Source organism: Engystomops pustulosus, chromosome 4, assembly GCF_040894005.1.
Source record: "Engystomops pustulosus chromosome 4, aEngPut4.maternal, whole genome shotgun sequence".
Taxonomy (NCBI): Eukaryota; Metazoa; Chordata; class Amphibia; order Anura; family Leptodactylidae; genus Engystomops; species Engystomops pustulosus.
In genome coordinates this window covers 47,887,811-47,906,309 of record NC_092414.1, presented here as the reverse complement: position 1 = coordinate 47,906,309, position 18,499 = coordinate 47,887,811, and the positions used below count along the sequence as shown (strand labels likewise).

At 40.3% G+C, this 18,499-nt stretch overlaps 1 protein-coding gene across 7 annotated transcripts in view; it reads right to left on the bottom strand.

The window, feature by feature from the left end:
- Positions 1-18,499, bottom strand: part of STING1 (stimulator of interferon response cGAMP interactor 1) — a 106,503-nt gene that overhangs the window by 14,997 nt on the left and 73,007 nt on the right. For 6 of the 7 annotated variants that reach the window (XM_072145840.1, XM_072145839.1, XM_072145841.1 and 3 more), the window contains 2 exons: positions 18,089-18,327; positions 9,149-9,335 (listed from right to left, as the gene is read on the bottom strand). In XM_072145840.1, coding sequence (XP_072001941.1) covers positions 9,149-9,335; positions 18,089-18,327 — 426 coding nt within the window. Of the gene's footprint in view, positions 1-9,148; positions 9,336-12,396; positions 12,530-18,088; positions 18,328-18,499 lie in introns of those variants that run through there. The other variant, XM_072145846.1, reaches the window with a different exon arrangement.

Below are 18,499 nucleotides of genomic sequence, written 5' to 3'. Positions count from 1 at the left end.
TCGCCTGATTTCTTCACTCTTCATTTGTCTCTAATAATATGAATTGTGAGCTCTTGTTATGTACCCAGTGACCTATGATTTACTGTGATTTTTATGTGGAGATACGTATATTTGTCTAAATATTTTATAAGTAATCCCGTTGTACTTTATTTCACAGATTTTATGTATGAACACATTGATTACTTCACCCAATATTCCTTTGTCTTATTGTTTGGATAAATATTCTTTCACCTGTCCTGGATGTCCGTGTCTGGCAGGTATGACTATACAATATCATCTTGGATGGCCGGTTTTGCATATAATAATTCCTTTTTCTGTAACTTGGGGGTGTATGTATGCAAATAATAACAAACCTCTGTGCCGTAGAATAAAGTTATTCTTGGTCCCAATTACTATGGGTTTTACATACCTGTGGCACCTGGAGACTGCATGGGACAAATACGTAGACACACTACCTGATTGTAGAGCCATTCCGGAATTCTGGATATGATTGGCATTAACTACCGGGTATGGCATATACGTTCGGTCCTATTAGCCCATATAGAGTATCATAAGGGGACTTGCGATTTGACGTGGCACTGCCACTTGGTAGACACAAGTAGCCCCTGATACCATTAGAGCCTGTATATGTATGTTTCAGATGGTTGTTTGTACCTCCTAATATGTAATAATTCTTTATTGTATATTTCCCTTTATTTGGTATCTATCTAGATATACTTGGTTGTACCAAGGACCACGGTCCTTCTGGGATTGGGTCAAACCCCAATGCATTGCACAATCTGCTTTATACTTTTTTCTATGGACTAACCACTTTCTCTTCTATTAAGACAAAAATGATTATGCCTAAGATATAGCTGTCTCTTTTATATATCTTTGGAGATTACAAAGCTTTCACATAATCAGAACAACAGATGAAGTCCGGATTGACCATGTGACTAACTGGGTTATCACGACAATCAGAATAACTACGCATGCGCATATTGGTTGGACGCGTTGTAAAAGAAGACATTGGCTTTTTTGATTGATATTGAACACATGATGGGGATGTTTTCTGATTATCGTAACCACTATTTACAAAATATTGATATGCAAATGGACTCTAAGTATTTATCTATGTACTATAACACTATGTATTTTTTCTTATATGGGTTTTTATAAGAATTAATGAATGTGAGTCTACACATAACATCACGAGAGGAAATGATGTTGACATATACTTTTGTATATATGTTTATATGTGTTTCCATCCGCCATGTTTTTTTATGCTTGATAAAGATTCAATGGAAATTGAAACGTCACGTTTTTTATGCCTGGATGATATGTGAATAAAGGCCTTTTTGGAATTTAAACTTCTGGGTGCTGTGGCTTCCTCCATTGATACTACGAGCTATCCAGAGATGCCTGGGCTTTGCCAATTACTACCGGAAGTTTATCCCACATTTCTCCTCCCTGGTATCTCCCATTGTGGAGCTGACCAAAAAGAACACCAACCCTAAGCTTTGGCCTCTGGCAACTGAAGAGGCTTTCACGAAGCGGAAACCTGCCTTTTAATCTGCTCCCGTTCTCACCCGGCCTGATACTGAGAACCGTTCCTGCTGGAGCCCTTCTCACCCAGAAGAGGCTCAAAGGCCGAACTCTCACCTGTGGGTTCTTCTCAAAGACCTTTTCACCCGCAGAAAGGAACTACTCTATTGGTGATCGGGACCTTCTGGCTATTAAACTTGCTTTGGAAGAATGGCATTATCTTCTGGAGGGTGCTTGTCATCCAGTCAGTATCTATACCGATCCCAAAAACCTCCTGTACCTCCAGACTGCCCAGCCTCTCATATCCAAGACACTCTAGTTGGTCTCTTTCATCTCCTGTTTCAACTTTCTGTTAACATTCTTCTCTGCAAGACAGAAATTTAAGGCCGATGCTCTATCTCGTGCCTCAGATGTTGTTGGGGAAGATCCTGCCCCCAGGCATATGATTCCTCCTGAAGGGATGATTCTTGCTGCTACGGTGGACCTTCTGCAACTTCCTCCTGCCAAGACGTATGTCCGACCTGCCCTTAGGAAAAGGATACTGGCTTGGGGACATTGCTCTTGTGTGGCTGGGCACCCTGGGGTGCAGCGCTCTGTCGCCCTCATTTCCCAATTCTACTGGTGGCCCGATCTGGTCAAGGATGTACAGGATTTTGTGGGCTCCTGCACTTCCTGTGCCCTAAACAAGCTATCTCATCTTAAACCTGCTGGTCTTCTTCTGCCGTTACCAACACCCAGCTGCCCAAGGACTCACGTGGCAATGGACTATTATGGGTGGTAACCTATAGGTTCTCCAAGATGTCCCACTTTGTTCTTCTGCCAGGCCTGCCGTCGGTTCCATGCCTTGCTAGCATGTTCTTCCTGCACAATTTCTGGCTTTGTGGACTTCCCTTGCACATTGTCCCAGACCGTGGGGTCCAGTTTGTTTCCCGTTTCTGGCGGTCCCTGTGCGGTCAACTACAAGTGAAGCTGGACTTCTCATCTGCATACCATCCTCAGTCTAATGGACAAGTTGAGAAGGTTAATCAGACCCTATATCGAGAAAATAGAAAAGCACAGCTGGCACTCACCATTAAAATTCAAATCTTTCTTCCAAAATTTCATAAAACAGCGCTGCAGGAGGGAAGAATGTAGCATTTATCTTCCCTCCTGCAGCCTCCTCTTCCTCTCCCGCTGCACTATAACGCCCGGATGTTAAGGCCAGCACTGGCGCCACTACTGGTTTATCCAGTGTGGTGACTTTCCTAGAGGGATGTACAGCACCCCTGTCAATGCATAGGCAGGCTGAAAGTTGTGAATAGCGCTCCCTCCAGATCAGGAGCCGTTAGGGAGATTGATCACATCTCTAGGAAATTTCAAGAATTAGGGATATTGCAAAATTACAGCTGTAGCCACTGTCTCGCAAGGCAAAAGTTAACATTGTGTTATGTGACTGTCCAATCATATTCTTGTAATGCAAGCTGGAAGGTGATTGGAGAGGTGCTACCACCTGGGGAGTATGTAAATCCCTGCTGAGCCGAAGCACATGGTCAGAGTAAGAGACTCCATCTTTGGGTCTGTCCTAGCTCTCTGTTCAGGCTACAGAGTCAAGTCAGAGTGAGCAGCACATGCCAGTACTGCAACAACCACTAATCCCAGGAACTTCAACTGCCTGAGGCCTACTGCCTAACACACAGGGCAAGTCCGGAGTACTGCAGCTCCACCATGTATATAATAGCCAACACCTACGATCGGTGATGCCTCTGATCACGGGCATTAACTCCTTACAGGCCGTGGTCACACTGACCACGTCTGTATTACACTGTGCTATAGGAATAAAGGAACAAGAACTTGAACAAGCGATTAAAGCATCGCTTGTTCAAGACCACCTGTAAAAGTTTTTTTTAAACTTAATATACACATATTATAATTATACACATAATACACATATTTATAATTATAAATAATTAATTAAATAAAGTGAAAGTCCCCTAAACACCGACATTCCCTATACATAAAGCACAAAAACCTCAAACTCATGAGAAAACCCGAAATATTTGGTATCGCCGCGTTCATAACAATCTGTACAATAAACCAGTAACATTAATGGACCCGCTCGGTAAACGGCAAAAATCAGAAAAACTTGCCAAAAATGTAAATTTTTCAAAAAATCCCTTCACAAAAATGTTCCAAAAAGTGATAAAAAAAAGTTATGTGGTACCACTGAAACGGACAACTCAACACGTAAAAAATAAGCCCTAAACCAGCTCTGTCAACAAAAAAAAAATGTAAATGTTATGTCTCCAAAAAGATGTCGATACGAAAATAAATAGAGATTTTCTCTAGTTAGTTTTTTCTTCAGTAAAATTGTAAAAAATATATGAAAAACTATATAAATGAGGTATCACCGTAACCGTAGTGATCTTAGAATAAAGATAATATGTTATTTTTATGGTATGGTGTATGGCCCCCAAAAAATACAAGAATGGAAGAAAGGAAACCAGAATTTAAGAGTTTAAGAGTTAAAGGACACCTGTCATCAGGTCTGTGTCACTTATCCTGTCACTACTACCTGTTGGAGCAGCTCACAAGGATCCCATCCCAGCCTTTATCTAGTCAGTTCATACATTAATCATTGTAAAATCATCTATTCTTTATTATGTAAATGAGGCTGGTCACATGGTCAGAGGCAGTGATGTCACCCCTGTTACCTCTCCCCTCTCCTCCCCCTGCTCATGTCTGTGTGTAATGTATAGTAAAGCATTGCATCTGCTGACATGCTGCATCCTCCTAAAATACAGAGACACAGACATCAGCTACACATGAATCTGACATGTTCTGCTATAACATGGCTGCATGGAGCTGTTGTATCTCTCCTACACACACACATGCACACACAGGCTGCAGGGGGCGTGGCCACCAGCACCAGGAAGCACATCATTATACAGCCTCACATCATTATACAGGCTGTCAGTCAAGCACTGGGGGTGTGGCTGTGCCTCCCACTCATGAATAGAGTGGACAGCTTGAATATGCTAATGCTTCATTGGACATTTCACAGGTCATTTGCATACAGCTTTAGGACCTCATTGCTTAGGTTTACAGGCATGTAGAGGGACAATGAAGGGATAGAGGCAATGCTCTCTAATGGCAGTTTATGAAAATATATTTAGTTTAGGGGGGTTATTTTGCATGACGGGTTCTCTTTAATAACATCTCATCAAGTATTTGTAAAGTGCATCTAATGTCACTGAAAATAAGCCATTATTTGTCCAAAAAAATAAAGATTGTTTAGCCAATTAAAAGGGACAATGCATAATCTGCTCTGAATGGCGCCGTTTCCCTTCAATGCCCTTGCACACTCAGGAGAAATTGGATGTCAAATTTTGTGGAGGGATTTGGTATTCTATCCACTGAGAATTTTTGGAAAAACACCTTCATTTAGCCCAAAAAAATTAATTTGAAAATTGCACACGATTGTGTTTTATCCCCCTTAAAACAATTAAAGGGTTAACAAAATTCACGAAAGTTGTTTTACATACAGTAAGGGGTGTAGTTTCTATTGTAAGAGTGTGAACCTAGGGGGCGCTGGAGAGCGACCCACAACCAGGGTTAAAAAGGAACTTGAACAGCAAGCCAGTGCTGTGTGTCCTGCAGTCAGCAGGAGTACTTGGGACCAGGTGGAGAACTGGTATCCAGTAAGGACATTGTTTGTTTTGGCTCACTGAGAGCCAGAGTGCTGAGGAGGTACCCCAGCAGTGTTCCTTGAACCTAGAAGGTAGCTAGGGTTCAAGAAGTGAGGTAGTGCCCTAAGTAGAGGCTAAGCTGTTTATTATTTTTGTTCTTGTAATAGCTAAATAAAGCCGTTTCTTTTGGATTGCTACAAGGTCCTACATTATTGTTTTGGCGCTCAGCACCACAAAAGAACTGTAAGGTCCAGAAGCTTCTACCTTTGATGCTAAGTTACCCTCAAACCCCACACTATAATGGGGTAATTTAAGGGGTTTTACTTTTATTTAGGCCTCTTAACCCCTTACGGATGCAGGGTTTTTTCGCTCATTTCTCGCTCTCCACCTTCAAAAATCCATAACTTTTTTCTGTGTACAGAGCTGTGTGAGGGCTTATTTTGTGCGGAATACATTTTACTTTCCCGTGAAATGTGAAAAAATAGAAAAAAATGTTTGTTCGTCACGTTCTTGTGAGCTCAGTTTTTACGACTTTCACTCTGCGCTCCAAATAACACCTCTACTTTATTCTTTGGTTCGGTACGATCGCGGTGATACAAAATTTATATAGGGTTTATTGTGTTTTATACATTTTCAAAAATTAAACGAATGTGTACGAAAAAGAAAAAAAAAATTGCCATCTTCTGACCCTAAAATTTTTTTCATACTTTGGTGTACGGAGCTATATGAAGTGTCATTTTTTCAAAATGAGCGGATGTTTTCATTGCTACCATTTTGAGGACTGTGCGACATTTTGATCACTTTTTGTTACATTTTTTATGTAATCTAAAAAGGTGTAAAAGTAGAATATCGGACATTTGGGCGTCATTTCCTGTTTTGGAGGGCACCGTCGGCAATAACCGTTTTCATATTTTGATAGATCGGGCATTTTGGGAAGCGGCGATACCTAATGTGTTTGTGATTTTTACTGTTTATTATGTTTTATATCAGTTCTAGGGAAAGGGCAGAATTTTTTTTCCACTATTTCTTAGACCCTCTAGGGTACATGGTCAGATTGTTCCTACCATATACTGCAATACCGCAGTATTGCAGTATATGGCGTTTTTGCATATGATTCATTACAATGAGCCACTGGCTCATTGTAACGAATCTACTGAAATCATGCAGCCCCGAGGCTGTCATGGCAAACGATCGCCGCCCCCCCCAATGGCGTTCGTGGGAGTGTCGATCTGAAGAAAAATGGCAACGTTTTAAGTGCCGCCATCGGTTAACACCCGCGATCGGTGCAATATGCAGCAAAGCCCAACTCTGTATGAAGAGTGCTCAGCCCATGAGCCCTTTTCATACACCCTTTATAGCTCTGCGGCAGATATATTGGTCGCACAGTGTGAAGGGGTTAAAGTGACTTGAAACCTGAGCAGGTCCCTCAATAGCATGATTTTGTGTTATTTATGAAAAAGTGTACCTAATGTTCAAAGCCCCATAACATCTTACAAAAATGAGAGGATGCACAAAAAACATGTTAACAAACATTCGGTTAATGATAGTTATCAAGTATTTTGTGATGTTATTACTATGTGTGGAAAAAGTAGAACATTTTGAATTTTGAAAATCGAGAATTTTTCTAAATTTTTACCAAATATCAGGTTTTTTCATAAAAACGCAAAACATACTACCATCATTTTTAAACTAACATCAAGTACAAAGTGTCATGAGAAATCACTTGGATATGTTAAAGCGTTCCAAAGTTATACATATCAGATTTGAAAAAATGGGCCGTGTCAGGAAGGTGAAAAGTGATTTCGGTGTTAAGGGGTTAAAGCCTTTTTTTTTTTAAAAGAAAAGAAGGGCATAAGAAGCTTAAAAAAAACTAATCCTGTCAGAAGGGACACACACCTGCTTGTAAATGTGCATGGTTTACAAGTAATTGATTATATTAAACCCTCTCCTAAGAGAATGTGAGAGAATTATAAAAGTGACGGTCAATAGTGCAGTGCAGAGTTATACTACACAGTTATATTCTACGACATACTAACCATTCTGGATTGTGGAATCTACTTTAGACCAGTTATTAGTTGGTCTAGTTTTGGAATTAATTTTCAGGCTCACCCACTGAATTTTTGTCTTGCACGGATTAAGCCAGGCCCTTTCCCTGAGGCTACGCCCCTTTACGGGCATATTGTAAAACTGCCTGAAAATAGTTGAAAACCTTTAGTTTTGTTGCATTCAATTTCAGGTGCTCACCGATGGAGGTTATAGGAAAACTCTCCACCAGCTCAGACTTGATATTAGGTCAGAACAGGTGGATTTTGTGTTCATATTTACTGTACTAGGAGACCTACACCTCTTAGTAGATACTTCGGGAAATGCGGTCAGTTGCCGCATCCCCACATACATGCATGTCTGGACGATCAACTAGGCTAAATAGCAGAGCCTGTGCAAGCGCTGCGGGAGCTTGGCTGTATGTGACAGTTGGGCTCCCGCACTAACAGCTGGGATCACGATACTCACAATTCCCAGCTGTTTAACCCCACAGATGTCGCAGTCATGGTGACCGCAGCATCTATGGAGAAGTACCAGGTACTCACCTAGGGCTCACCCAGCTGCTTCCATGGCTGTTCTGAGGTCCCATGGAGGACCCCAGGGCTGTGGGCAGCAAATGCAGAATGCATAGGCTGACTATGTAATATGCTGAAATAGACTAGCATTGCAGTATATTACAATGAACAAGTTATCAAATGATCACTTGTTTATGTCCCACCCTAGGAAAAAGTAAATAAGTTTCAAAAAAGTTTTTTAAAAAGTCCAAATAAAAAAAACATTGAAATAATGAATTAAGATCCCCTAATGCCCCATCAGATATAAAATCTAATTTCACAAAAAAAGTGAAAATCACTATAAAACACTTCATATTGGCTATCACCATGTCTGCCTAAAATTGGTACAGAAACTATACAGTGCTATGACTGCCTTTTGAATTTTTCAAAATTTTTGCCAAATTTAACTTTTTCACAATGAAACGCAAATGATATCATCCACATTTTTCCACTAATTTAAAGTACAATGTGTGACAAGAAAACAATCTCAAAACTACCTGGATATGTTAAAGCATTTGAAGGCTATTACCGTATTTTCCGGACTATAAGGCGCACTTAAAAGCATTGGATTTCCGTGGAAATCCAAAGTGCGCCTTATAGTCCGGTGCGCCCTATGTATGGCGCTGGGCAGCGGACCATACTTACATAGGTCCCCGCTAACGGAGACAGCAGATCTCCAGCGGGAACTGCAGACCACGCGGCACGAACAACTTCTGCCGCGTGGTCTGCAGTTCCCGCTGGAGATCTGCTGTCTCCGGTAGCGGGGACCTATGTAAGTATGGTCCGCTGCCCTCCTCCACCTCCCCCCCACCTTCCCCGCTCACCTTCCCCGCGTTCCCCGTCGCGTCTCGGCGTCGCGTCCCGTCGGGTCTCCGCTCCGCCCCCGGACCTCCGCCACGCCCCCGGACCCCGCGCCTTATAGTCCGATGCGCCTTATATATGGAATTATTACATATATAAGGCGCATCGGACTAATGCGCCTTATAGTCCGGTGCGCCCTATAGGGCAAAAAATACGGTACCACTTTTGGTGACACTTGGTCCGAAAGCCCTAAAATGGCTTGGTCCTTAAGGGGTTCAAGTAGTTTATCTTTTTAGTTTTACATAACCTTGGCACTGGCAGGGATACTGAATACCTATTGCTTAGCTCCAGATCAACTAATAACAATATTAAAAATAAAATAATATAAAGCCTCAAGATCTACGGAAACAAGAATGCTTTTCAGATATTAAACAACCATAGAACAGCTCAGAGAACAGCTCTTTGCCCCTGCAAAGAAAATACTAATAAATATAAAAAATAAAGTTAAAAACATAGTTAAACAATATGCAGCTTTTAAAAATTTAGATTAGATTTTCTTACCATTATATATCAATAATCGAAAAGTATTTTGGCATTCAAGTGAACTTTCCAGGATATCCTTTAAGGTACGGTAGAACAATTTTGCTTGCTTAATGCGATCCTGTTTGCTGAAGGCAGCGCTGGTTATATTTGACATTTCATAAAGAGATGCAAGAGGTGTAGCATATTCTGCTATACAATAGTACGGCTATTACATGTAAACAGAAAACAAAAAATTAGAGCCCCATGAAAACACATTAATCAAACTGCCACATTGTTTTTAATTTTTTTTTAACACTTTTACAACTTTTCAAGCAATATTTGGTTAACAGTAAAAAGTATGAATAGAATAGAGGTAAGTATAAAAACACTAATCTGTTGACAATCAAGACTGTTCTGGGTGCGTCCAGTGTTGCCTCCAACATATTGGGAGCTCACTATTCGCAGAGGTCTGCCCAGTGGTTCAGTGAGAGGCAAAAGACCGTAAATCCGTAAAATTAACTGCCCTACAACATATCAAAAGTTTTTTGCCGTGCATGCGCCGTAGGACCTGGAAGGTAGGCCATGTGGCCATGTTGGATAAGGGCATGTTCCCTATTGAGATGAATCCTACAGCTGGTCTCAATAGGGAACATGTCCTTATCCAACATACCTTCCAGGTCCTACGGCGCATGCACGGCAAAAAACTTTTGATATGTTGTAGGGCAGTTAATTTTAAGCCCTTTTGCAATTGGATTAGTTACCGGAATCTTGCTCCTTCTACTTGTATTCTATAGCCTTTCCCCTGTTATTAATGACTCCTCAGATAGCTGTTGCTAAGCACATTTGATCTTCACTGAGGAGCAGACTACAAAGGGAAAGACACACCCACCGGTCCTCTCTCTGCTCACAGCTGATTACTTCATGTATCACTGCTCCAGCAGTCATGTGTGGACAGAAGCCGTAACTAATATAGTAATAAAACACCTACACTTACCTCTCCCTCAGCTTCCCCTACATTTGTATACAAACAAATAATCCACACAGACTCAAACTGCATCCCCTCCCTCCCCCATCACCTCAAACTACAGTCATGGCCAAAAGTTGAAAATGACACAAATATTATGTTTTCACATGATCTGTTGCCCTCTTGTTATTATGTGTGTTTGTCAGATGTTTTTATCACATACAGAAATACAAGTGCAATCAAATTATGAGTAACAAAAGCTTTTATTGACAGTTAGAATGAGTTAATGCAGCAAGTCAATATTTGAAGTGTTGACCCTTCTTCAGGACCTGTGCAATTCTCCCTGGCATGCTCTCAATCAACTTCGGGACCAAATCCTGACTGATAGCAGTCTATTTTTGCACAATCAATGCTTCAATTTTGTCACAATTTGCTGGTTTTTGTTTGTCCACCCGTCTCTTGATGATTGACCACAAGTTCTCAATTCTTCTTCGAACAAGCTGTTTTCCAGATGTTCCAAACAATCGGAAAGGAGATTCATCAAAGACTTGACTTTACCCCAGTCCTTTTTTTCTATAGAAAAGTGGCTTCTTTGCTGCCCTCCTTGACACCAGGCCTTGCTCCAAGAGTCTCCGCCTCACAGTGTGTGCAGCCGGACTCATAGCTGCCTGCTGTCATTCCTTTTAACTGGCGCTTGCTGGTCCTTCTTGGGCGCCCTGGAGACTTTTTGGCAACAATGGAACCGCTCTCCTTGAAATCCTTGATGATGCAATAGATTGTTGACTGAGGTGCAATCTTTCTAGCTGCGATACTCTTCCCTATTAGGCCAGTTTTGTGCAGTGCAATGATGACTGCACATGTTTCTTTAGTGATAACCATGGTTAACAGAAGAAAAACAATGATGCCAAGCACCAGCCTCCTTTTAAAGTGTCCAGTGGTGTGATTCTTACTTAATCATGACAGATTGCTCCATTAACACAGGTGTGGGTGTTGATGAGGACAGGGCTGGAGATCAATCACTGAAACGATGTTAGCTGCTCCTTTTAAGACAGATCTGCAATGAAGTTGAAATGTGTTTTGGGGGAAAACGTTCATTTTCTAGGCAAATATTGACTTTGCAATTAATTGCTGTTAAGCTGATCACTCTTTATAACATTCTGGAGTATATGTAAATTGCCATTATAAAACCTGATGCATTAGACTTTGTAAATATTAACATTTGTATCATTCTCAAAACTTTTGTCCATGACTGTACACAGCAGGAAATGGCAGGAGAAACTCTCCAAGTCTTCAAGCTGTCCCCTCAGTATAGCTGAGAGTATAGATAGATTGATTGATAGATAGACAGATAGTATATACACAGATAGATAGCTATGACTAGATAGATAGATGATAGATAGAATATACATAGATATGTAGATAGATAGATATGATATAGATAGGATATACATAGATAGAAAGATATTAGATATATAATAGATAGATAGACAGGGAGACAGACACATATGGGAAAAATAGATATGATACAGATAGGATACACATAGATAGATAGAAAGATGATAGATAGATAGATAGATAGATAGTCTCTCATTGGTCAGCAGCAGGTGCTTGTGATGAGGTGACAGGAAGCAGGTTTTTTTGAGAGCTGGAAACCATGGTTGCTATGGGACAAAAAAGGTACTAAATGAGGACCAAGAGGCAAAATACTTTGAGGAATGATTCCCAGGGACACCTGGAGCAGAATTATGTTTTTTAGGGGTTTTTTTTGCACAGAATGACAGTTACACTATAAGTAACGGCAAATGTACAGGATTTAAAAAATTACAGACTTTAGTAAAAGCTGGTCTAAATGAAACCCTAGAAAGTGTCTTTTGATACCAATATATTATATTCCTATGTATTTATTTATATATATATTCATGGCTACACATAATTAATCGCTTTGTGCTCATATTCACCTCATTTATTCATAAATTATTATTTATGTATCTATTTATTCATTTATTTTATTCATTTATATGCATATGTTGTTATGATTATATTCTTTGTATTTAATTCTATTCTTTTACCCCGTTTTTGATAATTGTATATATATGTATATATATTACACATACACTTTTTCTTGGGTTTACATACAGATGGTAATGCACCTCATTAATAAGTGGATCTGTTATTATTATAGATAGTGATGCTAATATTGTATCTATTGGTATCATGATAATTGTTTTATTTTTACTGCCACACCGGGATAATAATTTTCTGCACATTTGCACTGTTCTTTGTGGCTTCTTGACGGCTGCGCTTGAAGCACTCGGACTCCTACCTGCTGTCTCGCCGAGGTCCCTGCTATGCGCATGCAGAGCCCCTGCCATCTGCACACGTTCCACTGTCTGTGTGCGCCAGTTTTCTTCCTTCACTTGTGCGCAGCCGGCAGCATCCTCGCCGATGAGCTCACACTGCCGGAAATGGATGTAAGTCCTTTTATTGTTGTTTTATGGTCGCTGTGTAGTTTAATTACCATTGTGTATGCATCATATGATTTCTCTGAATATGTGTTCTTCCTATTGATTGGTCTATGTTTTTAGCCCCTCCTGTGTATAACTGTAGGTTGGGCCTTTTATATCTATGGTCCATCTCTATACAACATTTGTCCACATTTTAGTCTGAAGAAGGGTATATCCCGAAACGTGTCACTTTTGGACACACCATTGTATGTATCTGCCATCATTTGTACATGGTCACTATTTTACTGGTGTGAGGAGAATTAGTTATTTTACTGCCTATCTGGCGCCCCAATATAGCTTTTTTTTTTTTGCATAATCATTTGCGCTTGAATGTAATATATTACAGGGGGCTGGATGGCTATATACTACCTGGGTCAGGATTACTATATACTACATGGGGCTGGCTATATACTAAGGGGGGGGGGCAGGCTGGCTATATACTACCGGTACCGGGAAGCATACTGGCTATATACTGGGGGGAGGCAGGGGAAAACAGGGGGCTGACTGGCTTTATACTACAGGGACAGGATGGCTATATACTACAGGAGTCAGGATGGTAATATACTAAAGGGGGCAAGATGGGGGCAGGATGGCTATATACTACATGGGGGCAGGATGGCTATATACTACCTGGGGGCAGGATGGCTATATACTACCTGGGGGCAGGATGGCTATATACTACCTGGGGGCAGGATGGTTATATTGATTGATGGGTCGCAGTGTATTGTCTGTATTTGCAGGAGGCACTTAGCTGTTTTCTAGGGGACATTATATTGGCTATGATTTCTTTAGGGGCGGAGTGTGGAGATGTTTTCCAGAGGCCACAGTCACCAAGCTGGCAAATTGAGGCCCTATTGAGCTGTGCACCTGTGAGACCGTGGTCAGATTTCTGTCCACTGGAAATAAACAACAAAGCTTTTTATAAAAGCAGAGCAAGCAGAGATCTAGAAAAATTTGAGGAATTCATATAGAAAGGACACGTATCTTTTTATATTTTTTCAATCGTTTCATTTAAACCATATGGACTCATAGTATTCAGCTCCTAAATCCAGAAGTTTTCCCTCTTTATAAGGTGATTGAGTTTGTTTGGATGATATCTAGGGATTTGTTCAAGTATGCTTACTCTAGCTAGAGTAAAGTCCTTGTTATGGTGAAGTTTGAAGTGTCTGGAGACACTGTGTAGCAAGTTACCTGCTTTTGTTTTGCTGAGGTGTGTGTTGATTCTCTCCCTAAATGTTTGGGAGGTGCGGCCCACGTATTGGAGGGGGCAAGGGCACCCTAAAAGATAAACTACATGGTCTGAGGAACAGTTAACGAAAGATTGAAACTGGAATGATTCCGATGTGGTGTATGACGTGAAGGTCTGTACCTTGTGTTGCACAATTCCACATATGAGGCGTCTGGAGCTGTTGCATCTGAAGGTGCCTTTCAAAGATGGAAACATAGTTGTTTGCTGTGAGCAAGGGATTAAATCCTTTTTGGTTGGACGCATCCTAGTGGGCGCTAGGAGTGTTTTTAAAGTTGGAGCTCGCTTATACTTAAGTTTAGGATTCTATGAATGGATTTTTGCCAGATACTGGTCCTTCTGAATTATAGGCCAGTGCTTCTCTAGAACCGATTTGATAATTGAGATTCCAGTTGTTATCTGAAAGGGAGGGCTTGGGGAATGTAAGTGGGCACTCATCCTGGGTGAGGATGTTTGTTTTCCGGTAGGCATCTTTGATAATGGAATGAATGAATTTGGCTTGTTGATTTGCCATTTTTTGGTCCCTCCGTAGGATTTGGACGATCGCTTGTAGGCCCCAAAGTGTGGGAAATGGTTCCCATTTGAAGTCTTTCAATTGTAAAATGAGTTGCGTGGAGTCTCTTAAGTATGTCAGGAGTATTTTCACATAATCCGCTATCCAATTACAGCCCAACTCAGAGCCGAGGCCCCTTCATAGATACCTTCTATGCATTGGTGGCCTCAGACCTAAGGACCATAAAGAGACCACACAAACAGGTTTCTAATCTCAATAAAAAAAGAAAAAGAAGCCCTAAGGAAACTCATGAACAATCCGGAAATCATTATAAAACCTGCAGACTTAACCAGGAGGACTACATACAGGAATCCCTTAAGATCCTATTGGATACTAATTATTTCCCCCTTTTGAATGACTATCCAAAACAGGAGAATATGGCAAACTGACATACTCAATGTAGCTATCTGATAATGATGGATGTGACTTCGTTATATACTAATATTTCCCACACTTTGGGCCTACAAGTGATCTTCCAAATCCTACAGAGGGACCAAAAAACGTCAAATCAACAAGCCAAATTCATCCTGCAAAGCATTCACTTCATTCTAAATCACAACTTTTCCTTTTCCAAACCTCCATCTACTCCCAGAAAAGAGGTACAGCTATGGGGATATTCACCCCCAGTTATGCTAACCACTTTATGGGGGAATTTGAAAGGAACTTCATTATGGGCAATTCCTAATTTGGGCTGGTACAGAACAAGAAGCCCACGAATTTCTTCAAATCATCAATGCCAATCCATGGGTAATTACTCTTACCCTGAACATCTTTCCCATCAGCATTGAGGTTTTGGACCCATTTATTTCCCTGGACCTCACCGGAACGGAACTAATAACGGAAACCTATTTCAAATCAGTCGATGTAAACAGCTTCTTAGAGTTCTCCAGTCCCCACTACAGGAAATGGCTCACCAATATTCCATACAGTCAGTACAAAGGGATCGAGAAAAATTGCACAAACAATATGACATATAAAAAACAATCAGGAATTCTGAAGGAGATTCAAACAAAAAGACTATCCCTCCCACATTATAAAAGCCTACCAGAAAACAAACATCCTCACCCAGTACGAGTGCTTAATTCCATCCACCAAGCCCTCCCCTTCAAATAATGACTGGAACCTCATAATTCTGTCACCACATACTCTTCGGATCACATAATTATCAAATCGGTTCTAGAGAAGCACTGACCTATACTTCAGAAGGACCTGTATCTGGCAAAAATACTCTCAAAGAATCCTAAACTTATGTATAAGCTAGCTCCAACTTTAAAAACACTTCTAGCGCCCACTAGGATGCGTCCAGCCAAAAAGGATTTAATCCCTTGCTCACAAACAACTATGTTTCCATCTTTGAAAGCCTCAGATGCCTCACATTTGGAATTATACAACACAAGGTACAGACCTTCACGTCATACTCCACATCGGAATAATTTCAGATTCAATCTTTCATCAACTATTCCTCAGACCATGTAGTTTATCTTTTAGGGTGCCCTTGCCCCCTCCAATATGTGGGATGCACCTCCCAATCCTTCAGGGAGAGAATCAATACACACCATAGCAAAACAAAAACAGGTTACTTGCTACACAGTGTCTCCAGACACTTCAAACTTCACCATAACAAGGACTTTACTCTAGCTAGACCCCTAGACGAAGGCTCATTCCGAGCCGAAGTCACCTCTACTCGGTAAGGAAGGGCTCTAATACTGTTGAATGGTTCCTTAACTTTTTTCACTAACATTTGACCATAAACACTAAGTACTGATATGTACACTGATGGACCAATACTGCTATTCGCCCTATGTTATTTGAGACCAGTCCTTTTTTGGTTACACTACATTGTCCCCATGTCCGGGCATGTCTGCCTTTTTCCGCTGTACACCACCTGACAACCCTATCATGTACAATACAACAATTTTTTAATTGTATATTTTTTGCTTTTTGAATGCAAAAATAAAGTTTATCTAACTATCACCCTTTTATTGGATTTGTTTTGCCTCACTTCCTCCTCTCAATTTGAGAGGTACATTAGGTAGTTCTAGCTAGAGTAAGCATAATTGAACAAATCCCTAGATATCATCCGAACAGACTCAATCAACTTATAACGAGGGAAAACTTCTGGATTTATGAGCTAAATACTATGAGCTCATATGGTATAAATTAAACGATTAAAAAATATAAAAAGATACGTGTCCTGTCTCTATTTATAATACTTGTATTCACACATCCATGTATGTTTATATACGTTTTTATACATACATATGCATGCATTTCCAAAAAGCGACTCCGCAGTACTATTAAGCTTATAATCCCTGAAATTTTCACAAGACATATCGCGCCTCCTTCCTGTATTCTTCCCTAACATAATCAGTCCCAGACACCTTCACTTCCCAGTGAATACAAGGTACTTCTTTTTCCCTCTTCCTTACTTGTTATTTCTCCAACCCACTCATACACACTCGGTGTACTCACCAGCCGATCGCCCAAGCCAAGTGATCATCATACTGCTCCGCAATCCCTTTCACAAGTGACCCGTTTCCCTTCAGCGCAGCAGGGATTTCTAAGAAAGTCTCCTGCAGATCAGTCTTCGCCCCAGCCTCCAGCACAAGAGGTCAGCTAGCTACTATTAGCAGTTTTTCTCTACTAATATAACACAACACTTTGTCCCCTCTTTTTAACCTCTTTTACTATATATATTTATTATTATTTTTATTTTATGTTTATTTTATTTTATATTGTTTTTAGAGCTGTTCTATGAATTCTCTATGTACATTTTATGGTTTCACTCCAATGAATGTATATTTATGCAACTAAAAAGAACCTTACATAGTACTTCTGCATATTACAGAATCTTTTGGACCTGAAGAAGGGGTAAATGTCGCCCTACTTCTATACCCAATCTCCTATGTCAACGATTTTAAAAATGCAATAAATGTTCATTATTTTTATGAATCTATGTGTATAGTAACTTACACGACCCTGCATCATATCGATCTATGGTACAAGCAGCGAAACCAATCTATTGGTTCTTTATTCCAAAACTCCTTGCTATAATCAGGATCCACTTCCTGCAGACCAGAGGACGCAGCAGCTTTAGATATATGTTCCTGTGGGAGTAACATCCATTACTTCCCAGAGAAACTTACATCTTACTACAATTCACATATCCTTCTCATTCCCATGGAGCGCGGTGTTACCCTCTAATAAACCAACCAGGTCGAAACAGTGCTGTGTACAGTTGGGAGTCTGTTCCTTCTGGAATAGATATACTGGTTTATCATGTTTTTAGATTTCTTGTAGGTCATGCTTGGTGTTATGGGGGCTGCCTTTCAAGGTAGAAAAAGGAGGCATTGTTTTCCATTTAACACTTTGGAAAACATATTTGCATACTTTTCAGTATGGATGCTGGGTAATACTGTAAATTTATGCCAAGCAGGGTCAAAGAATTGTTCACTGCACAACCCAACCCCCAGAAACATCAGGAGGCTGGAGCTATCTCACGATACATAAACAAATTAAGCGCCTGCATGTTTCCCATAGTTTGTAAATAGTGATTGAATTGGAAAACCCATGGTGTAAAACTGAACTCTAACAATAATTATATTACATATGCTCTTATGTAGTACTTTTCTCAGACATTCGTAGGACAATGCTCGTAATGTGTTATTGTTATCAATATATTCAGAATATGCCAGGACAAAACGCAACATACCCGATGTTCTTCATCCAGAATGCGATACACATTGTTTTTAAATACTCGTGCTTTGATACCAGCTCGATCAATGTGGAGTGGAGGAATCGCTTTTTCAAATGTTATGTTTTCATCCTCTTCATTTAAGTCATTATATATTTTGCAGCTTAAAGGTATTAAAATATTCAGCTTAAACATTTCCGGAGACCTTAATAAATTGTTGTTGTCTTCGTTAAATTTTTTTACCATATGTTTCATACCTATAAAACAAATGTTCAGAAATCAGTTGCAAAGATTTTGAAGCAGAGAAATACAGTACAGGCAGTCCTCGATTTAAAGATACCTTACTTTACAGACGACCCCTTGTTACAAACTGACATCTCTGTCCACTAATTTACTGTAATTTAGTCCCAGGCTGCAATAATCAACTGT